Raw genomic sequence first — 24,276 nt, forward strand, 5'->3', positions numbered from 1 at the left:
TAATCTTTATCCTTTAATAAACCTCTAAAAAATATAATACTCCTTGCAGAGAGAAACTCATTTCTACCTCCCCATCTCCCCTAAATTTTAACTGTTACATAGCTCAGTTAGCAGACTTGTTCTCTCATGGTCTGCAAATCTTGGCTGAAATTAATCCCCAAGACCCTTCCCTTGAAATCCCAGTTTCTCATGTTCCTCTTCCTACACAAAACCAAATTCCAGCCCAAAGGAAATCTCATCCTTCTAAAGAAAATGGTCTTAGTCAAACTGACCCACAGGTAACAAATTCAATTAGAGGCCTGTTTCCTCTAAGAGAAGTACCTGAAATAGGATGGAACAGGGATGTGGTGATTTTAAGGCACAATATACCATTTACTCCCCAAGAAGTAAATGAATTTACATGAAATGTAAACATATGAACAAGATCCCTTTCTAGTAACAAAAAAGATGTTAGACATATTTTTTCAGTATAATATGTCTTACAAGGACATTGAAACCTTGCTACAGGTTTTTTTTAACTGAACGTGAAAAAGATAAGATAATTGCTCATATCAACAAAACCCAGGGGCGCATTGCAGCACATTGGCCATCTCAGGATCCAGAATGGGACTATAATAACTCTGAGGATCTTTTACAACTATACTGTTGTAGAGAGGCCTTCCTAATGGCAATGAGAGAATGTGCAGACAGTAGAGATAAGTGGAGGGAATTTGAAAAAATTAGACAAAATGAGGAAGAGACACCCTCCGGATTCGTGGACAGAATAATCGAGTTTGGGGGTAGATACATGGATTTTGACCTATCTAAAGAAAATTGTATAAGTCACTTTGTCAATAACTCTTGCAAAGTGATTAGGGATCATTTTAGAACACATTGCCCAAGATGGCCAGAGATGGACCTTGAAGAATTGTGGAAAACAGCTCTATATGTTTCAAAGGGAAACAAAGAAAAGGAGGAAGAAAATAATGTCATGGAGGAAATAAAGAAAGAATTGAGATGTTTAAATGATAAGATGGCTAAAATGGAAAGTGGGCATGATACTCAACCAAGGACACTTGCCCCTCTCCAGGAATCTAATTATCGATCCATTACCTTCCAACTCTCCACTGCCCCCTCTATACTAATGAACTCCATGTTACCTTAAAGGTGGGTAACACCTATTATGATTATCTTTTAGACACTGGAGCTTCCAGGTCTGTATTAAAGAGTACACCTGATTTACATTGTAATTCTGTTGGCTCAGAGAATGTAATGGGAGTGTCAGGAATACCCCAAAGGGTTAAGAAACTTCCCCCTAGAATGGTGTCTGTAGGACCCCTAGAAGTACAATATTCCTTCCTTTTGATGCCTGACTCCCCTTTAAATTTGCTGAGGAGGGACCTTCTATCCAACTCAAAGCCTTATCATTGGAAGTACCTGAGGAAGCTTTAAATTTATTCCTTGTAATTCTCTCAGGGAGTAAGGAGGGGAAAGAGCATCCCACCTTTGTAATACCTGAAAATATACCAGGGTCTCTTTGGGCCACATCTTCTTCTGATGTAGGCTTACTTAAGTTGGCTGTTCCTGTGCAGATAAAAACTAAATCTAGCCCACCTTCTTCCATTCCTCAGTATCCTCTCCCAAAAGAGGCTATTAAGGGTATTACCCCTGTAAAAATGAACTCTGTTAAGAGAGTATGGATAGCCCCTGGTATAACTACTATAGCCTCTAATTTTTGTACAGCGTGCTTTACCTGCCAAGCATATAACCAACATGCCTTTTGTGGCAAGGCTTTTGGTGGGTGTCCTCTGGCTTACACACATTTTGAGTACCTACAGACAGATTTCATAACAATGCCAAAGGCCAGACATTATAAATTTTTTCTAGTCATAGTAGATCAACTGACCAGATGGCTGGAAGCATTTCCTGCAACCCGAGCCACAGTGGCTTTTGTTGCTAAGGTGCTTTTAAAAGAAATTATTCCTCACTTTGGACTGCCAGCACGTATTGATTCAGATGGAGGATGTCATTTTACTGATTCTGTCCTAAATTAAATATATTCTTGCTTAGGGTTAACTCCCAAATTTCATGTTCCATATCGTCCCCAGAGCTCAGGCCAAGTCGAAAGAATGAACAAAGAACTTAAAACTATGATTGGCAAATTATGCACTGAGACACATTTAAAATGGTCTGAGATTCTCCCTCTGGCCCTATTTTATCTTAGAAGATGGCCTAGAGGAGAACTCACCATTTGGGAGGCTTTTTGGACATCCGCCTATACAGGCTTAAGCCTTTCTCCCCTGCATATACTTCACTATTAGGGGGAGATACTACTATTGATTCCTATATACAGGAATTACAGCACAAACTGCACGAACTCCATGAATCCGGAGCTGCAGCACAAGCTGGACCACTAGACTTTTTATTTCATGACCTGAACCCAGGAGACAAGGTGCATATTAAGAATTTCCAGTGTACTGGAGCAACTCAGCCTTCCTGGGAAGGGCCATTCCAAATATTGTTATCTACTCCAACATCTATAAAGATTGGAGAGAAGGACTCTTGGATTCATTACTTATATGTGAAGAGAGCATCTTTTGTTGAAACTGATTGACTGTGTCCTATCACATACATTGGAAATAATAATGCATTGAAAAGTGGATGCTGTTTTTCAAGAACACATTGAATTTCTGATTCTTTCCCCCTCATTTTTATTATTGCTTTTTCTTTTGATTAGAATATTTGATTTCCTCACCTTTTTTCTCATTTCTTGTACTAAAGGTACCTACAATTAATATTATTTTTTCTGCAGTAATATAAGTTTAATATATATATATATATATAAATATATATATATATACTTGCTATAATATCAATGTATACCCATAAAGCTTTAAACTGTGGGAACCTGCCATTTATTGATAAAATGTTATGGGACTGTGATTAATGTTTGTGTCTGATTCCAGGAAATGGAATAAAACAAGAAGCACAGACTTAACCTGAATAGTGCCAAAAAGAGTACACGGAAAAAACAAACAAACAAAAAAAAACTAGCGTGAGACTCCAGGTTGCAATGCTTGACATATGTTAAGTCGTAGGCTTTCCTTGTATCTATACTTTTTTTTTGAAGTACTTAGACAAGTACCAAAGTTTGACTATCATCCTGGTTCCCCATATCCCCGAGAAAAATAAAAAATCAGACCAGGGAATGATACTTCCCTATCAAAAATAAAATTCTAGGTTTTATTTTTCTTTCTTATATTATGGCAACTTCCTGTAGTCTTAGCTGCAAATAGGTAAGTGAAATATTACTGCATTCTGTTCCTACAGACTTGTGGGATAGAAATTACTTTAAATTGGACCTGTATAAGGGCTTATTTTGAATTTTTTTCTTTTTTCAATTTTTTCCCTTTCCTTATGTTTTTTGTTGTTTTTCTCTTCTTTTGATAATTGACTCATACAACCCCATAATTTAACCATGCATCCTGAGCTGAAATGGTTGTTTTTTAAAACCCACTTTGGGGGGGGAGGGGAGGAATTGTATTTTAATAAAAATGCAAGATTTTGAATTTTTTTCTTCGAGAAAAGATCTTCAAGGAAGAAGCTTGCTAACTCCTAAATCCAGAGAATGAATTGTTGCAGAAAGATGCCAAAAAATCTACACTACATCAAGAAGATCAAGAATGAACTTTGGGTGTGGTTGATTGAACTGAAGTTTGATTGAACATTTATTATAAATGTACACTTTTATGTCAAAGGGGACTGCCCCTAATTTGGCTTTTTGTCAATGTGCCTAGCAAAACATTGGTTTTGCTTTCTCTCTTTTCTATTCCTCCCTAACTATTGTAATTTCCTCTTAGAAATTGAATATTGTATATATCTGAAGGTAGAAGTGCTTTAGGACTACATGATGATTATGTTAAATGTTAAATGATCAATGGGGATACTAGTGTCCCAATGATCATCAGGGGGGATTGTGAATTTTTTAAAAAACTACTCCGCCCTGTTCAGATCGTACTTTAGAAGAAGATCTGATTTAGCTATTTCCTGATTTGTAACAATGGAGATACTTGGTCTAACAGAATCAGATCTTGGCAACTCTACATTGCTCCACCCTACTTAGTTTAACAAGATCAGGAATGTCTGCACCCATATTCAAGGATTAAGCATTATCCAAGAAGATGCCTTCAATAGACATGTGCCGAAACAGCTGATAGACCCCTAGGCTGTCATAAGTCAAGCTAACCTATCATTGGTACAGATGAGAAGCAGGAAAGTGATGTAAGACAGTCTATATAAGGCACGTCACTTCCTCTCTTCACCCTCTTTCCCTGGAAAGGCGTCTCTGGCTGGCAGTGTGCTAAGCGTTCTGACATCTTGGTGTGGTGGCAGCTATTCCTACACCCTTTCCTTCTCCCTTCTTCTTAATTTCTTTCTACTATGTTAATTAAATCACCATAAATTTCCTGCTAACTTGGGTATTTTTTTATTTGGGATATCCATGGCGACCGATAATTAATATAGTTTAGGTCACAATGCTAAAATTATCCTTTACACTAGGCTTATAGAATAAGACCTGAAGGACATTTCATTATTGCCATAGGCCCAGTTGGGATTTCTCATCTCATGTTAAGAAGAATGTCATTAGGCTATCCTAATTCCTTATCTCCTCATAACTTTAGGAGTCAGGAAATCACTCCCCGGGACTTGGCTACCTCTCCCTAATGTCTCTAGTGAGAGCTTGTAATGAACTCATGCTATGTATCTTGCTGTTTTCTGATTGGGTTAGTCTTTGTGCCTAGATTGTAAGTTCTGGCTCCAGATAATGGGGTGTGAGATAGAGGGGGAAGGCGGCCTTGCATTAGGAACCTAATGTTTGTATTTGTACCCATGCATTGACATTTGCCACTAGGGAATTTTCCTTTCTCATTAGGAAGAATAAAGACTTCTTCTTCTATTTTCACTCTCTGACTTCAGGTTTTTAATTTGTAATTTGGGTGGGCGAACACTCAGAACTTTTAATATGGCTTCTAACAACATGCATATCTTTAAAAAAGATCTATATAGGCCTTGACTATTTTTCCATCTTGTTATAAATATAAAAGTCTCAAACTACACCTTAAGGTGACTGGGCAAAGTGTCAAAACAATTACCAGATCAAAAGTTAAGCCCAAGTTGTTTATAAATATCTTTGTTTTAGCCTGAGATCCTTCTGGATAACTAGCATGCAACTAGTAATACCAAATGCTGGTTCAAAAAATTCAAAAAGTTGTTTCCTGTACAAAGTTTCATAGTTATCTCCATGCTAGTTGAGTCCCTGAAGGACCATAGATATATATGAGGGAAACCTCCAGAAAGTTAGAGCCAGGCTGTAGCCTTATTTTTTTTCAGCAAGCCCTATAGGCTGACAACTTTGTTTTTTGAAACTCCAAAATATACCTTTGACCCATGGGAACTTGCTTTCAAGGAACTTCCAGACTGTTCCTAGTTCCTGACAGAACAATAGGCCATCAATCACCCATTAAGAATCCTGAATGGGAGTGATAGAGATATTCAAGTCTTAAGTACCTTTTTTGGTTTGTTGGTTTCTCAGACTGAATTTGGGTCTCTCCCAGATACCCAAGACTCAGGCTACAACCTTGTTCCCAAGCCTTTATGTAACTGATCAGTTGGTCTTCCTTTCCCATGCTTCTCAAAGTAAATATCCAACCAGAATCATATTCTCATACCTTAAACACTCAGAGCTTCTGTCATGACAGGGTTCTTGTTTTGGGATCCTGTTTTTTTTTTTTTTTAACCCTTACCTTCCGTCTTGGAGTCAATACTGTGTATTGGCTCCAAGGCAGAAGAGTGGTAAGGGCTAGGCAATGGGGGTCAAGTGACTTGCCCAGGGTCACACAGCTGGGAAGTGGCTGAAGCCAGATTTGAACCTAGGACCTCCCTTGTCTCTAGGACTGGTTCTCAATCCACTGTGCTATCCAGCTGCCCCCAATCCTGTTTTTTTTTTACAGTAGTTCCTTCAGCAGTTGGACCAAGTGAAATACAGCATCTCAATGGCAAACAGAAACTTTATGTAGCTGTAGTAAGTGATTAACCAAGTGTTAGATTGTTGGAGGGAAGAAGCATTAATGGCGATATTTAATAATTTAATCTTAATTTTCAGATTAAGATGTGTAGTTACAAGTACAATCAGCAGGATCAGATTGATTTAGAACTTTTCTGTGGAGTACCAAAAGGCACTTGCCTCTAATGTTTATGTAGCATTTGATAGCACCACACCACTTTCCATAATGACTTTTATATCTTGGGATGTTAACCCTCAGAAAGCAACATCAGAGGTAGTTTTGCCTTTGTGGTTGTGCTCCCGGTGGCAGGACGCCCATTTTTTTGTTCATCTCTGACCCCATACAAGCTAGCACTTAAGCTACCTGCTTCCCTTTCACTTACTCAGGCAAAAATTAAGGGGTGCAAACCTTTCCCCTTCTGGATTACTGGCTCATCTTCCTGTGCTTCCTCTGGTGGTTACACGTGTGTGTGGGGAAGGGAGTCAGTGTTTCCACGGATTCCTTAGTATCCTTGCAGAACATGTGGGAGGGTTGGGGGGGGGGGTTCACATCCTCTAGGATTCCTTCGTATTTCCTCTCTCCACTCGGGGTCCTGAGGTATTGGCAAAGCTCGGCTTGGCCGGGAACACTGGGTGATGGGAGGTGTCGGCGTTCCTTGGGGTTCTTTTGTACCTCCTTGCCTCTGGCACTGGGCCTCGGGAGATCAGCCAAGTTGAGCTGGGGTGGAAGTGGTGAGATTCGGTGTTCCCTCGGGTTCCTTTGTACCTTCTCCCTCTAACTCCCAAGCGGGAATAAGCTTGGCTGTTGGGGGTAGACAAAGAGGAGGAAGAGTTGGGAAGTGGGATGTTGGTCACGGGTTGCTCAGGGTAAAGTTACTGATTGATTAGAACCAATCCCAGAACCTCGGGAAAATCTTCTCACCCACTATTCAGGAAGGCAACGGATAAATACGGAGTAGGGAGTCGTCGCGGAGCCTAAAGATGGGGAAACGGAAACCGTCGCATCCTTCTCATTTGAGTCAGGCGGAAACTCCGGAGGTGGCGGAGGCTGGGGGCAAGTAGGGGGTAGGGAGGGATCCGCTGCGCCGGCAGTAGCGCGCGCGCGCCCGGAAGTGACGCCATATGACGCGGCGGGGCGCGTGCAGGGCGGCAGAAGTCTGGGGTTGCTGGAGAAGATGGCGGTCTCCACAGGTCTGTTTTCGTGCCGGGTTTCTTCACTTTTCTCTTCCCCAGTCCAGTACTTATCCCATTTCTCTGGCTTTTGCTGGGTTGGGAATGGAAGAGAGAGCGAAGTGAAGCGTTTCCTTTTCTTTAAGATAAGGGGTTTTCCGTTTGGCCTCAGAGTCGTGAAAAGCTGCAGGCGGCTGTTCCCCGGGGCCGGGGCTGAGAAGGGCCGGGGAACCGTGGGCTCTGGGCCCACAGAGACCGTTCAGGGAAGAGTCGGGGCTTCCGCCGTCCCTTCGCCGCCTCGTGTTTTGCGGTCTTGGGCGGCTCGACTCTGAGTCCGATTGGGGATTGGAGAGGGATGGGCCCTGGAGACCCACGCACACTTCGTCTGGGAAAAAGCTGGGGGTACGGGGCGGCTGCTTGTCCTTTCGCCCTTTTAACGGCAGAACTTGAGGAAGGGCAATGGAGTGAGGAAGGAAACCATCAGGAACCTGACCCCTTGTTGGAAGGGCCAGTCCTGCTGTCAAGTGGAGGCTATAAAATTTAGTGGGCACCTGCGATTTAGCTGGGTTTTGTGTGTGTGTGTGTGTGTGTGTGTTTTGGTACTATGGTTTTTATAGAGAGGTTGACACTTTTCAAAACAAGAAACCATTTTGCTAAAGGCATTTTAGTGTTATGTTTCTTTAGTCTTATAGCAAAGGGTTGTGCAACGCGAGTGGAATATTGGCAGGAACAAGAATAAATTTGCTTTAAGAGGGCTTAAACCGGTTATTTCTTAGATGATTTGCTAAACTTCTTTCTTGTCTTGCCTTGTTTTCTCTAAAATTAAAGACATCGAAATTTTGCTAGCATTAACAGGGTGGTGAGGCAATTTAGTTTTTAAAAATTGCTTTGTTAAGCAAAACTTGATCAGGAGCCATTTCCTTACCTTTATATGTTAATGTGTACACACTCACACTCACATACTTGTGATTGTAAAACTCATTGTTGAACAGAGCATCTCTCTTGTACCATGATTTTTTTTTTTAAGGCAAACTAGGCTCAGTGACTTGCCCAGGGTCACCTAGCTAATGAAGTGTCTGAGGCCGGATTTGAACTAGGGAAGATGAATCTTTGTGACTCCAGGCCCAGCCACTTGGCTGCCCCTCATTCATTTTAAATAGTTTCGAATCCCTAACTCTTATAAACTCACATAGGGATATGGGATAGGTTTTATTTTAAGGTGACATCTCAGGACATTAGGCAAATTACTGAAGCTCTATGGGCCTTGTATGTTTTTTCAATCTGTAAAATGGACTAGGTCTCTTCAAGGCTAAATTTTAGTGACAAATAATTTTTGAGTAATCTTTTCAGCCTAATTTTAATTTCATTTCTCACACAGTTGTCACAGATGATTTATTATTTGTTATTGATATTATGTGCCTTCTTAACAACATTTGAGTCTAGTGTTTGAGATATCAAAAAGTCATTAATTATTACTACTTCTAGGACCATTTTTTAATATTAGAACCAGATTTTTTTTCAGAATGCCTTTGTGAGTGCCAGTTCCCTTTAAAAAAGTTGAGTATATTTACTAGCAAAAGTGATGTAAATTAATAACAAAAGTATATAGTTTAATTGGATTTTAGCATTTACTCTGATTTTTTTTTCTTTAGGGCATTGGCTCTTAGGATGATACAGATAAGAGGCAGTATAATTTTTCCTATTGAATCAAAAGATTGAAATCATAGCCACTAAATAATGCATTTATTTAGTGCTTATAGTGACTGTATATTTAAATGCCATGAAGTTTTTCAAAGCGTTTTATATGTATCATCCTTACAGTGATCCTTAGAGGTAAGTTCTGTTATTCCCACTTTGCAGATCAGGAACCTGAGGCACACAGGTAGTGACTTGCTCAGAGTCACTTGGCCAGTAAGTACCGAGGCCTAGTTTGAAAGGTCTTCTTGGCTCCTAATCCAACATCCTATCATGTTGTGGCCAGCAACTTTTTAATTAATGATTAATGTATCATTATACTTTTAGTGTTTTTGAAGCTTATATTTCAATGTGTTGTTTAAAAAGAAAAAACTACTCTCAACTTTGTTCTGTTTATGGAGTTGTTCCTCATTATTGGTGGATTGAAGACCTGTCTTCCTAGATTTATGGCATTTGAAATTTCAAAAAGATTTAAAACCATGGTTTTATTTGTCAACAGTTATGTTTTTGGAAAGTGTAGAATTTTCTTTAAAATCATGGAAGTATATTTTGAATTTCCTTTTCAGTATTTTTCCTCTCACATTTGTCCTCCTGGGGTTAAGCCCTAGCTAAAATCCCACCTTTTACAGGAAGCTTTTCCCAGTCCCTCTTAATTTTGCTAGTTTCTTCCCCATGTTCATACTACCTATTTATTACGTATATAGCTCATATATATAATTTTTGACCAGGCATCGACAGAGTAGGACTTGAAATGAACATAGAGGTACCTGTTTTTTTGTGTCCCTGTAAAGGTAAATATAAATTATTTTTTCATAATAGTTGTATCTTTCAATAGTTGTATCATGTCTCCTCTCTAGTGTGTGGAAAACTTGAAAGTTCACTTTATTACTCTAGGCCTAAAATAAATATAATTTATACTTTCAACAAAATAAAAATCAGGCACATATGTAATGCAAAATGATGCTATAATTTATAATGTATACATACATAAATGATAATGGTTTTCTGCAGAAATCTAGACCCTACTGCATACAGAACTATAGTCTTTGATTTAAACATAAATATGTAATTCCATTTCCATGTTTCTAGGAGGCAAGTTCAACAAACAAAAAAATCCCTAATTATAATGAATTTGAAGTTAGAACAACTTGAATTAAAGTATGAATGCTTTCATAAACATGAAGGAGTTTTATGTGTTTCTAAGAACACATATTTGCTTTAGGGAAAATCTTGATTTTTTTAATTTTAATTTTAATTTTTTTTTGGTGATAGTCTATTTTATTTATCCAGCAAGCATTTATTTATTAAAGGCCTACCAGGTGCTGGGCACTGTGATAATCATTTGGGGCAAAAAGGTGAAAATTTCCACTTTGAAGAGTAATATTTTAATGGAGGTTGTCTTATTTTAGGACCCTGTAGCAGTTCCTTAGTCATTTAAACATTATTAGCAAGAATGTTGGAGGATTGTAAATCATACTTTTAATAATGCAGCAATAACTCATAAAGTATCTTGGCTATGTTGCCATTTTATACTAAACTAGATGTTAAATCCTCTCTCTCCAAGTACATAGCCATATGTAGTATATCTCTCATTGTAACATGCTTTTCTTCTCTTATACCAGTGATAGTGTTACAGTGGAGTAACGTTCTGCCTAAGAATCAATACTGTGTATTGATTGGTTCCAAGGCAGAAGAGTGGTAAGGGCTAGGCAGTGGGGGTTAAGTGATTTGCCCAGAGCCATACAGCTGAAGTTGGATTTAAACCTAGGACCTTCTGTCTCTAGGCTTGACTCTCAATCCATTGAGCCACCCAGCTGCCCCCTCTATTGCACTTTTAAAAAAGATGCTGGATTTTTATACCCTTTGAGATACAGAGTATCTTTTCAGGGCTTTTGAAATTTTGTCTGCCAAGTGCAAATTTCTATTCAAAAGTGGGTGATGGATATCGTTTTGTTGTTGGATCTAAGTGGTAAGTGCAAGAGATAATTAGACATTATCCCATGTTCCCTGAAAATGGAACTTAAAAACTAAGGGAAAACTTGCTTCATAGTTGTCTAATATATCATTCCTTGAGACTGTCAGAATTAGCTTAGATTTTCCAGAACAGTTCTTTGTTAGCAAGTTGGAGCGAATCATAAATCTTCATATAATATTAAATTTCATCTTAGATATGGCCATCATTCAAATGTCTCCAGATTTTTTACAATGTGGCATTATAATCTAGTATATTAACTGTTCTTAAAAATAAAACAACTGAGTTTTTGCTTTTAAGTTCCTTGGTTTACCTAGAGGAATCATTCAGAAACTTAGTAAGACTATGATTATACTACTTTAAGGAAAACCTATTTAGATATGAATTACTACATGAATTTTTATTTGCAGTTCCATACATATTATGGGTAAAATATTCTGTTTCTTGTAATGTCTCTTAATTTTGGTTAACAATTATTGTAAATCATTGACTCACACTAGGTGAGTGGGTATAATCCTTGGGAAATTTTGGGTATTTAAAAAAGGGCATTATAGATATTTTTATGTAAAGAGTAAGGCCATAGTACTACTTAGGTTTTCATTCCAGTCATCTTCATATCCCTTCTATATTTTTCTTTACTTGCACCTTGCTGGGGATGATTAGGGAATGGATGGCTTAACTTGTTTTACTCTTGCCTTCCTGCTGCTCCATTGGTTTTTTCAGTAACACTTGGAAGGATCACTAAGTTGCAAACTCAGTGCCCTATTTCTTTGTTTGTTGGACAGTAGTCTAGCTAGCACTAATAGGAAGTGATAGTGTAGTTCCTGAAAGCGTAGAACTGGCTAACTTCTGAAGCTGCAACATTTTATTTCAGGCCTTTTGATTTTGATAATCACTTGCCCTTGCTTGTATTTCTTGCCTCTTAGGATCATGTTTTTCTGATTTTTCTTTGAAAAATTCAGTCCTGTAGCATATTGAGAGGTAAAATTGTATGGTGAATGATTATTGGGCTCTCTGGATGATAATTTAACTGTTTTAAAAAAAAATTATTTAATCGATTAATTTAGAACATTTTTCCAGTATTACAAAAATCAAGTTCTTTCCCTCCCCTCTGCCCAACCCCTTCCCAAATCCAATACACAATTTCACTGGGTTTTTACATGTGTCTTTGGTCAAGACCTATTTTCATATTATTGATATTTGCACTAGGGTGATCATTTAGGGTTTATAAACTCAATCATATCCCCATTGATACATGTGATCAAGCAGCTCTTTTTCTTCTGTGTTTCTACTCCCACAGATTTTCCTATGAATATGGATAGTGCTCTTTCTCATAAGTACCTCAGAAATGTCCTGGATCACTACATTGCCACTAATGGATAAGTCCATTACATTCGATTGTACCACAGTATATCAGTCTCTGTGGTCAGTGTTCTCCTGGTTCTGCTCCTTTCACTCTGCATCAATTCCTGGAGGTCGTTCCAATTCCCATGGAATTCCTCCAGTTTATTATTCCTTTGAGCACAACAGTATTCTATCACCAACAGATACCACAATTTGTTCAGCCATTCCCCAATTGAAGGGCATCCCCTCATTTTCCAATTTTTTTGCCACTACAGAGAGTGTAGCTATGAATATTCTTGTACAAGTCTTTCCTTTTTATCTCTTTGGGGTACAAACCCAGAAGTGGTATGGCTGGATCAAAGGGCAGGTAGTCTTTTAGCACCCTTTGGGCATAGTTCCAAATTGCCCTCCAGAATGGTTGGATCAATTCACAACTCCATCAGCTATGCATTAGTGCCCCAATTTGGCCACATCCCCTCCAATATTTATTACTTTCCTTTGCTGTCATGTTAGGTAATCTGCTAGGTGTGAGGTGGTACCTCAGAGTTGTTTTGATTTTCATTTCTCTGATTACAAGAGATTTAGAAGATTTTTTCATGTGTTTATTGATAGTTTTGATTTCTTTATCTGAAAATTTCCTATTCATGTCCCTTACCCATTTATCAATTTGGGAATGGCTTGATTTTTTGTACAATTGATTTAGCTCTTTATGAATTTGAGTAATTAGACCTTTGTCAGAGTTTTTTGTTATGAATATTTTTTCCCCAATTTGTTGCATTCTTTCTAATTTTAGTTGCACTGGTTTTGTTTGTACAACCCCTTTTTAATTTAATGTAGTCAAAATTATTTATTTTATATTTTGTAATTTTTTAAAACTCTTCCTTGCTCTTAAAATCTTTCCTTTCCCAAAGATCTGACAAGTATACTATTTTGTTGTGTTCACCTAATGTACTTCTAGTTTCATTCTTTATATTCAAGTCATTCACCCATTCTAAATTTATCTTGGTGTAGGGTGTGAGATGTTGATCCAAACCTAATCTCTCCCATACTGTCTTCCAATTTTCCCAGCAGTTTTTATCAAATAGTGGATTTTTGTCCCAAAAGCTAGGATCTTTGGGTTTATCATAGACTGCCTTGCTGGACACCCCAAGTCTATTCCACTGATCCTCCCTTCTGTCTCTTAGCCAGTACCATGTTGTTTTGATGACCACTGCCTTATAGTATAATTCGAGGTCTGGTACTGCTAGGCCACCTTCCTTCACATTTTTTTTTCAATATTTGCTTGATATATTCTTGCTCTTTTGTTCTTCCAAATGAACTTTGTTATAATTTTTTCTAATTCATTAAAAAAGTTTCTTGGTCGTTTAATGGGTATGACACTAAATAAGTAAATTAGTTTGGGTAGGATTGTCATTTTTATTATGTTAGCTCCTCCTACCCATGAGCAATTAATGCTTTTCCAATTATTTAGATGTAGTTTTAATTGTGTGGATAGTGTTTTGTAGTTGTGTTCAAATAGTTCCTGTGTTTGTCTTGGCAGATAGATTCCCAAGTATTTTATATTGTCTAGGGTGATTTTAAATGGAATTTCTCTTTCTAACTCTTGCTGCTGAAATGTGTTGGAAATATATAGAAATGCTGATGACTTATGTGAGTTTATTTTGTAACCTGCAAATATATAGAAATGCTGATGACTTATATGAGTTTATTTTGTAACCTGCAACTTTGCTATAGTTGTTGATTATTTCCACTAGCTTTTTGGTGAATTCTCTAGGATTCTTTAAGTATACCATCATATTGCAAAGTAATTAACCATTTTTAAAAATTAATGGTTTGGTCTTTATATAATCTCAATTTCTGTTATTCTAAATAGTTGTGTATAGTCCTCATCTTTCTTAAAAAATTATAAATTCATCAAGGTCTGTGCATGTATCCCTAGATCTGCTATGTGGTACCACATAATAAATATTTGTGTTAATGGAATTGGTGACCTACTCTTGTGATTGATGGAGTTTTTCATGCAGGCACAAATTTCAAATAGATGTCTGCTGTGGTCTTGGGTCCTGCCCTGTTCATGGCTTCAGGGGTCTTTGACTAGGTGTGCTGGCAAGGTGTGAATGAGTGATGGGAGACAGTCAGGCTTTGTATGGAACTGTTCCGCTAGGCCCAGGGTTGGCTTTATTTTTATATCCCAATGATTGCATATTTTTTTTGCTTATTCAACATACATGTTCAGTGCAGATAATTGGCTAAGTGATACATTAACTTTTAACAAATTGTTTGAATAACATTCTGTGATCATTCTATATACTTATATTGTTACTATTGATTCTGACAACCCACACAAAGCTTTTGCAAAAGATAAATGATTTTGTCACAGGCAGCATAGCTAGAGGTACCTGTGAGGTGCTTGGGCTTGTGGACAATCAAAGAAAATCATTTGTTACTTACAATAGATAGTAAATCAGGAGTTCTTAGAAGACAATCAATAAACACTGTTGCCAAATCAAAGGGTAACAGAAATAATCCAGTTTTAAATATCATTTTACTAATGTTGCATGGGGGGGGGTTCCAAGACAGATTTTAGTTGGTAAAACAAGTCATTGAGGCATGGTGTATTGAAGGGTATTTAATAAATTTGCTCAGGGGAGCTTGTTCCAGGCCTGTACATTGGGTGGGGAATTTTTAGTGCAGTCTTGCTAAAAGTTTTAACCCATAAGAATCTTTAGGTTTGATTTTGTGAGTGTGATCTTTTGGTAATATTCTGGGGGTATAATGTGGAACATTAGTATTAATCCTACAAGTATTTTGCTCTCATATTATTTTTCCTGAAGCTAGAGAGAGAACAATAATAGCAATTCAATTAGTAAGGGATGTTAATGAGGGAAGTCATACAGAGTGGGGCTGAATGGGTGTCTCCATCCTTCCTGGGGGTCACTTTGTGACCTCCAGTTCCATGAGTGACTGTGTCAAAACATTGTGGCTTTGATGGCCCCTGGCAGTTGTCTACTGTAAATTGGATATTGAGTTTTTGTTTCATGAAGTGAAGTTAATTTTCACTGAACCCTTTTTACTTCTTCATAGTCTTAATCAAATTCTGAGTTTGTTTCAGGATGCTTCATGGTAACATTGAATTTGGGTTTTTGAAAGTTATGCCAGAAGTTTGTACTGCTTCAAAAACCTTCAAAAACTCAGGTTTGGTTCTGGCAAGAGACCAACTCAATTCCTGAGAACCAGTCTAAATATAAAAAGGGTCATCTCTAGTAGGTTGGCCACTCATTGATAAATTTGGCTAAGCAGTCCATGAAACAAGAAAAGCATAATACGTCCCTCATTCTTGTCATGTTCCTAATTTGCACTGATTGTGGCATTGAGGGAAAAAGAAAAGGGAAAAGGATTCTGAGAATATCATACTTCTCAGCCTGTTTATATATATCAACTTAGCCAATGACTAAATCATAACAATTTTGAAATTCTTGTAAATGAAACAGATAGAAGGAAGTTGTCAGAGAATGGAGGAGAAGGTATGGATCACAGATTCTCCTTGGAGAGGAGTTGCTTTTATCATATATAAAAGAACAAGAAGAAACTCTTGTTATGATTAAAATTATTTCAGTAAGAAATACCATTTTATTGAGTCCAGCATCATAACCACATAGTGACATAAGGTCAGTGTCCCTCTTAAACACACCAGAGACTAGAAAGCTTGGTCAGGCAACTCAATAAATAGTTTTAGGAACTCCTCATTCAGCTCCTCCTTTAAATATACCACGACATCTCTAATTGGTAGATAGCTAATTAAGAGGTGGCTCATCAAACTTCACCCCTTATATCTTGGGGAATTTAGATAAGAACTCTTGCCTCTTCAGGAAGACATTCCTGGAGATTCCCAAGAACAAGGAAAATGCAAAAATCTGTAGAAATAATTGTGATAGAAATCTGGGAGTAATAGCATACACTATTATACACAGGATTCTAAGAGTATTTTATCAAATGGACTAAAGATCTAATTTAAAGACTTTATACATGGGTTTAGAAAATCAAGTTTGCATATACACTATTGGGGAACCAGGAAAAAAGAAAGTAGTTTGGGTTTAGTGTTAAGCTCAATTTGAAACAACAATGAGAAATATTTATCTCAGTGCTATCATCTCTTTTTTAGGATATGGATAACATTTTATCATGACTCCTCTGAAATTGTTGTTGGTTATTGCATTGATTGGATTTTTTAAGCCTTTAAAAATTGCTTTTCTTTACAGTGTTCTTATATAAATGGTTCTCTTCTTTTTCTTACTTTACTCTTATCATTTCAAACAATTCTTAAGTTTCTCTGAAACCATTCTCATCATAGTTTTTTATAGCCCAATAGTTTTCCATTACATTAATTTACCATAATTTCTTTAGCCTTTTTCCAGTTGTTGAATGCCTCCTTAGTTTTCAGTTCTTTGCCACCACAAAGAGTTGCTAAAACATTTTTGTACATACAGAACCTTTTCCTATTTATTTGATCTTTTTTGAGTATAGACCAAGTAGTATTGCTGCATCAAAGAATTATGCATAATTTATTAACATTCTTAGCATCATTCCAAATTGTTTTCCAGAATATCTGGACCATTTCACTTCTTCACCAGCATTCCAGCATTTGCCATTTTACTTTTTATGTTAAATTTTAAGACAGGCATAGTATTAATCATTAAAATAATATTCTTTTGGACTTTGCACTGGTTAGACCATATCTGAAGTATGTATTCTGTTCTGGGTACTACAATTTAGGAAGAACAGGGAGAATCTGGAGAATGTCCAAAAGAGAGAGGGCAAGCATTGTGGTAAAGAGTTCTAAATTCATGGCATCTGAAGATTGCTTGAAGGAACTGGAGATGTGTAGCTATGAAATGAATGGGGGGTGGGGTGGATGACAAATGACCTGATAGCTAAAAGTATTTGAAAGATTATCACATGGGAGAGGCAGGATAGGAAACTTGGTATTACTGATGTAGTAGTCATTTGTACACTCAGTCTTTGCAGTCAGACTATCAGTATGAGCAGATTAACATCAGTGGGTAAATCACTTGCCACAGTGGGAGACTAAAAGAGCTTAGTAGATCTCAGTCAAAGATTTATTTTCTTACCAAATAGAGAGATGACAGATAAGAGAAATGTCAGTTTTGAATACAAACTTGTATATAAAGTTTTATGTTAAATTATGAATAATGCCACCTCCAAAACAGAAGTAATGGAACAAAAATCAAATTTAGAGTATGTAAGATTGAAATTGGAAGGACAATAGGAGGAGGAAAGTGTCAGGATTTCTATAACAATCTCTTTTCTCTATCTGTAGTGGAATGAATAGTCATTTGGACTCTAGCATCCCAGTCCCTGAGGTGTTAAAAATGAGAACAAAATGGATTGAGTACTAAAACATTTTTTGTAGAGCAAAATGAAACCTTTAAGATTACTACAACAGGGGGCAACTGGGTAGCTCAGTGGATTGAGAGCCTGGCCTAAAGACAGAGGTCCTAGGTGCAAATCTGGCCTCAGACACTTCCTAGCTGTGTGACCCTGGGCAAGTTACTTAAACCCTTGTTGCCTAGCCCTTACCACTCTTCTGCCTTAGAACCAACAACAAAGTATTGATTCCAAGACAGAAGGTAAGTGTTTAAAAAAAAAAAGATTACTACAACAAATTGTTATCCTCTGCCGGTTAACATCATGCAAGATTCTTTGAAATTTGTAATAAGAGAAATAAGTTTATTTGTACTCTGTAATAGAAACCACTATTAGATTTATGGTAGTAGGGCAGTAATACCAGGAAGCAAGCTAGGGAAAGATTGGATCTTGCACTCCTCCCCCCCACACCACTTCCTGTTCCCCTCAGTTGAGAGTGGAAGTTAGTTAATAACTAACTCTCACCCTCAAATCTTTAATTAAGAGGTCTTTTATTCTTTTAAGGAGAGGGAGGAGGGGGAGAGAGGAAAATAGGTTTCCCTAACTTCCTATATTTCCCTGTTGATTAAAGATTTCTCAATGGGTTCAACTCAGGAAATAGTTATTTTTCTCTAAGGGGAGATGTTGATAGCAAAGGCTGACAGAGTTTCTTCTGAGCTAAACTCCAAAGTCTTTTCAGTACTCAGTCATATAAGTAATCATTGACCAAGAGAGAGTCTGGCTTCTACCTTCTTCCCAACAGTCAGAGAAGAAGTGAAGTGAAGTTCAAACACAGCTGGGCTTCCTAACTGCTCCCCTCAAGATTCTATTGGAACTCTGTCTCCATCTTGGTTGATTGGTGTTTCACCAAATTCCAAGCCTCTTGCTTTTTCTTGAAGATCTTTTTTTGTGTTGCAATGTCATCAATTACAACTCTTAATATTAAGTGAGTCATTAATTGGAGACTTACGCTTGGCAAAGGTGTTTGCCCTATCATTTTTAGCAGAGTAAAATGGAAGAGGTAATTCTTGGGAGTAAGTTCTTCCAAGATGTTCCTGTTTTTGGATGACAGGCACTAATTGCTTCAAGTCTAAGAAAATCCCATTCTCTTGAATGGGATCTATGTTTTTTTCAGAAGACTTTATCCTAATGCAGTGATGGCGAACCTTTTAGAGATACAGTGCTGGGCCCTGCCCCGACCCCCAGACCACATGCCTTGTTTTTCCCTTCCCCTGAGTGCCAGGCATGCCCTGCTCCCCTTACCCACACAGGGAAGGGAGAAAGCACTGTTGGCTGGAGGAGTGGGTGAAGTGAAGAATATCCTCAGTGCTGGTGGAGAGGGGAAGGGTGGCCTGAGTGCTCTGCTCCCCTCCAGCTCTGCTGCCTGTGAGCTGCCCACCCCCATGATGCCCATTGGGTTCCTGGGCAGAGGGGCAGGGGATGTGAAAAAATGTCATCAGGCACGATGGAGAGGGGGAGGGGAGCAACTCTGCACAAGTCCCTCTGCCTTTCTAATAATGAAAGGGGTTGGTAGGGGTGGTGTGTGTCCACTGAGAGCACTCTGTGTGCCATCTTTGGCACCCGTGCCATAGGTTTGCCATCACTTTCCTAAGGCCATCTAGAAAAAAAAGTGGTTGAAGAATGCTTCTTAGAGAATTGTAGCTATTAGAATTAGTTGAGTCCTTAGAAACCTTTTAGTCCAACCCCCTTATTTTATAGATAAAGTCCAGAAAGGTCAAATGGCTTGCTTAGGTCATGTAGAAGGAATTGGAAGTAGTATTTGAATTCAAATCCTTTGATTTCTAAATCCAGTGTGCTCTTTCCACAATACTATGCTGAATGCATAACTTGTAGGGTTGGTCCATCATAGAATTACAGGTTGAGAGCTGAAAAAGACCTTAGAGTTCATCAAGTCCAGCTCCTCCGTTTACCGATGAAGCAACTGACTTACCCAAAGTCAAATCAACACTTTTATTAAACATCGGCTATGTGTCAGGCACTGGGCTAAGCATTGGAGTTACAAAGCAATAGTCCCTGTTGTCAAGGAACTTGAAATCTAATAGGAGAAGCATGTCTACAGGATAAATTGGAGTTAATCTCAGAGGGAAGGTACTAACATTAAGGGTGATCTTGGAAAGGCTTCTTGCAAAAGGAGGTGGCATTTTGGTTGAGACTTGAAGGAAGCCAGGGAAACCAAGAGGCAAAAGTGAGGGAGAGAATTCCATGTATAGGGGACAACCAACCAGTGTGTTAGGAGATGGAGTGTCTTGTTAAGGAACATCAAGGAGACCAATGTTATTGGTCACATAAACTAGCAAGTGACAGAGCCAGTATTTGAACCCAAGTCTTTTTGAATCTTAAGTCTGTTGCTTTATCTACTGTGATACACTGCCTCACTTGTGTATCTTGGACACATTGCAGATTAACAAATGAAATTCATTATTGAATAACAGGAAAAAAGTGAGCTGAATTGTCTTTGGGAAATTGCACAATGCTTTTAATGACGTCTTCTTTTTTTTTTAATTTTATTTAAAACCCTTACCTTCTGTCTTGGAGTCAATACTGTGTGTTGGTTCCAAGGCAGAAGAGTGGTAAGGGCTAGGCAATGGGGGTCAAGTGACTTGCCCAGGGTCACACAGCTGGGAAGTGTCTGAGGCCAGATTTGAACCTAGAACCTCCCGTCTCTAGGCCTGGCTCTCAATCCACTGAGCTACCCAGTTGCCCCCGGACATCTTCTTTTTGAAAAAATAAAAAGGCTAGTCTTTTACAAGAAAGTTTCTCCAATTATGCTATAAAATTCTGCATGATAAGCTCTGAAAAATTAAATATGTCATCCAAAGGACAGTGAAGGGTCACATCATTGAGTGTGAGTAAGCTAAACCATTACCTACAGAAAATTGCATGAGAAGTGCAAAGGATATCAATAGATATATATGAACAGAAAAGTATGGATAATGAGGAATTATGTTTGGATAGCCCCTGCATTCTACATATCAGTATCCATGAAATGTCAAGAGCTCTATACTCTAGAGCCAGGGGTCCCCAAATTATGGCTCACAGGCCACATGTGGCCCCCTGAGGCCATGTATCTGGCCCCCACTGCACTTCCAGAAGGGGCACCTCTTTCACTGGTGGTCAGTGAGAGGAGCACTGTATGTGGCGGTACCTCAAAATGCAGTATTGCTCACATATAGTACTACTTCCTGTGACATAATCCTTTGCATGGTGCCTTAAGAAGGAGGAGCTGGGCAAAGGATTATGTGGCTGCACAATGGAAGATGGCAGCATGGTGAGCAGAGATTTGAGGGAGGGGATTCCGCACTGTGTATATTGCTATCTGGTTAGGGTTAGGGTTAAGTTTTTATAGTCTGGCCCTCCAATAGTCTGAGGGACAGTGAACTGGCCCCCTGTGTAAAAAGTTTGGGGATCCTTGCTCTAGAGCTTTGAGGAAGGTCGTTAGTTTGTTTATTTGGCCTATTGGTGGATGATTTACTGGATATTGTACTAGTGAACAATTAGACAATTTGGTATTCCTGAATTGAGGACTAAAGCAGATATGGATGTAGTGTGATGATCCATTCTATTGTAGGAGCACCACCTGGACAAATTGTGAGGCAATCTTATTTTTTTATCTTTGATTGGGTTAACATCAGCAATATTAAGATTTTAATATGTGATACTTCTAAATTTTATCAAGAAAGCAAGAAATCAGAATTGTCATATCCTAAGTTTCTGAATTAATGGCTAATTGGAGAAAAAGATTTTGTTCTTCTCCCAAGTATATGTGTTACTTTAAACAATAGAAAAATGTTTATCACTTTGAATGCCCTTTAGATTTTTTTTAAACCCTTACCTTCTGTCTGAGAATTGGTTCTAAGGCAGAAGAGTGGTAAGGGCTAGGCAATGGGGGTTAAGTGACTTGCCCAGGATCACACAGTTAGGAAGTGTTTGTGGTCAAATTTGAACCCAGGACTTCCCATCTCTGGGCCTGACTCTCAATCCACTGAGCTACCCAGCTGTCCCCTCCTTTAGATTTTAACTTGGAGCAAATGGAATGTTTTTGTTTTATGCCAATAAAATGCCTAATTTACAGATTGAGTAACAGCATGATATAGTTCAGAGGTGTTGAGTGAGCAAAACCAGATTAAAATGTAATTGAGAATTGCTTAACAAAATAAAAATGTAATATGAAATAGAAAGTGTTTATTTGTGGTTTTCCAAGTTGGTGAGGATCCATTTCTATTTGAATTTGACATTACTTAACAGTGGATGGTAGCTGGTTTTGAAGTCAGAAAGTTGGGTTCAGGTTTTGAATTTGACAGACTTGACTGGCCTTGTGAACATGGACAAATACTTTAAATTGTCTGTGCCAAGATTATCTATAAGTTATAGTTGAGTTGCTGATCTGCACTGGTAGAGGGAAGTTTCATATTAGTTTTCCTATACCTATGAAATGATAGGTCTTGAGCAAAACAAATGCACAAATCTATTACACAGTACTGTATACATTCACAGGTGTGGTCATTTGATACTTCAATTATAGGATCATATGATCATGAATGAAGAATTTGGAGTGACTCAATTTGCCATCTTGTCCAGCCCCTTCATTTTACAGATGGGAAAACTGAGGCCTAGGGAGGTTAAATTAATTGACTCAGTTTAAAACGAGTATTATTAGAGGTAAGATATGAACCTATAACAGCTGTGTAATAGCACTTAGGGTTATTGTGTGGATCCACTGTGATAAATGTTTTTAAGTGCTTTGCAAAACTTAAAAAAAGTGTTATTACTAATAATATTAATTTAGTATTTTTGTGATTCCAGAGACAATTGCTCTTTCTGTTGAAACATTTCTTTTGGAAGCTCTAATCTTAATTTCTGAATTTGAACTCAACCTGCTTACTAACTTCATAAATTTAATCATCCTCAGTTCATGAAAATCTTTCATTTTCTTATTTTATGTAGTCACAGGATTTAGTGCTGGAAGAGACCTTGGTGACCACCTTTATTTTACAAATAAGGAAACTGAGATCCAAAAAATAGTCTGCTTGAGGTCAAACAGTTTGGATTATACTAAATAGTTAACTTACATTTCATTAGAGGAAATACAGAGATTACTGGAAAGTCTTTTGTATTTATTATTTAGAAACTCTTTGAAGAAAAGTAGTTTGTTTTAAAATATTGTTTTTCATTTAGGACAGCTTGAAAAAGGGGAAAGGACCTATTTGTACAAAAATATTTATAGCAGTTCTTTTTGTGTTGGCAGAGAATTGTAAATTGAGGGGTTGCCCATTAATTGGGGATGGACATAGAATTTTGGAAAATGTATGGTTTAAGATGTAATTTGGAAAACAAAATATTTTTGAATTTATAAAGAAGATACTATTTGAGATACTATTTTTTCTTTTTTTTAGTTCCTGTGGGATAATAACCAGGACCATTCTTCAAGGATTCTTATGTAGAGCATTTCACAGAATGTACTTGATTTTAATCTAGCTCTTATATGATGTAAAAATTTTAAATACAAGCAAATATCATGTATCTTGTCTAGAGCACCATGTCATAAATCTTAAGCAAGTAAACATTTGCCATTCTTTGTCTGGTTTTTTATGATTGTAATATATTTGTTATTTGATGGCATTAAGGTTATTGGAAATCATTAACACCAAGTTATTCTTTTTTCTCTATTGTTTTCATGTTCTGTTTCTCTGTATTGTGTCTATTAATAAACTTCTTCAAGTGGTTTTCTTTTCTAAGGTAGCAGAATAGTAAATTACATTCATACAAATCCACTTTTCAATTTATTTAAAAACAATTAAATGGAAATATATTGTTTTATTTCTGTTTATTTCTTTTTTCTGTGTTTAAAAATGCTACTACCTTGTCATTAAGGTTTTGATTTTTTTTATCTTGGCTGTATGTTTTCTTTTTTAAATTAAATTTTATTTTATTTTCCCCAATTCCATGTAACAGAAATTTCTAACATTTTTCAAAGAATATAGTCTCATATTCTCTACTTCCCTTCCTCCCTCAAAAAATTTTTTAAAAAAGAAAGTGAAAAAAATTTGATTTGGTCTAGATTCAAGTTCTATCAGTTCTTTTTCTCTGGAAGTCAGTGACTTTTTTTTTTTATTTTGTATATTTATTGGTGGGTAAAGAGAAAACCCAGAAGTAAAGGAATATACATAAAGGAGAGTTGCTTCAATTTTTATTTTAGTGGGTTCATTTTATTAAGGAAAGTAAAATGCAGCTACTGGATCAAACTACTTAGTAATATAAAACTCAGCAGTGACATTTTTCATTATGAGTCTTGGAATAGTTTTGGATCATTTTATTGCTAAGAAAATTCTGTGCTATTCACAGTTGTTCATTGTATTGTCACCATGTACAATGTTCTCCTGGTTCTGTTGATTCACTCTGCTTCAATTTGTGAAAGTCTTAACAGGCTTTTCTGAGCTCCTCCTTGTCATTTCTTATAGCACAATATTATTACATTATAATCATAATTTACTCGTCCATTTACCAGTTGATAGGTATCCCCTCATTTTCCAATTCTTTGCCTGTTCTACCCCCCCCCCCCAAAAAAAAAGGTGCTTTAAATATTTAAATATTTTTGTCTTTTTTGTTT

The 24,276-nt window shown here is 37.4% G+C and overlaps 1 protein-coding gene and 1 long non-coding RNA gene across 3 annotated transcripts in view; one reads left to right on the forward strand and one right to left on the reverse strand.

The window, feature by feature from the left end:
- Positions 1 to 6,033: 6,033 nt before the first annotated feature.
- On the reverse strand, positions 6,034 to 7,096 carry LOC103095923 (uncharacterized). The gene is made up of 2 exons (XR_464446.2): positions 6,966 to 7,096; positions 6,034 to 6,845 (listed from the first exon to the last, which is right to left on the reverse strand). It is a non-coding gene; the product is annotated as an uncharacterized LOC103095923 (long non-coding RNA).
- A 14-nt stretch (positions 7,097 to 7,110) lies between these two features.
- The window catches only part of UBE2V2 (ubiquitin conjugating enzyme E2 V2), a 73,121-nt gene continuing 55,955 nt past the window's right edge, over positions 7,111 to 24,276 (forward strand). The window contains exon 1 of one of the 2 annotated variants that reach the window (XM_007487147.3): positions 7,111 to 7,234. In XM_007487147.3, coding sequence (XP_007487209.1) covers positions 7,219 to 7,234 — 16 coding nt within the window. In that variant the 5' untranslated portion in view covers positions 7,111 to 7,218. The remainder of the gene's footprint in view (positions 7,235 to 24,276) is intronic. The other variant, XM_007487145.3, reaches the window with a different exon arrangement.

Source organism: Monodelphis domestica, chromosome 3 (genome assembly GCF_027887165.1).
Source record: "Monodelphis domestica isolate mMonDom1 chromosome 3, mMonDom1.pri, whole genome shotgun sequence".
NCBI classification, from domain to species: domain Eukaryota; kingdom Metazoa; phylum Chordata; class Mammalia; order Didelphimorphia; family Didelphidae; genus Monodelphis; species Monodelphis domestica.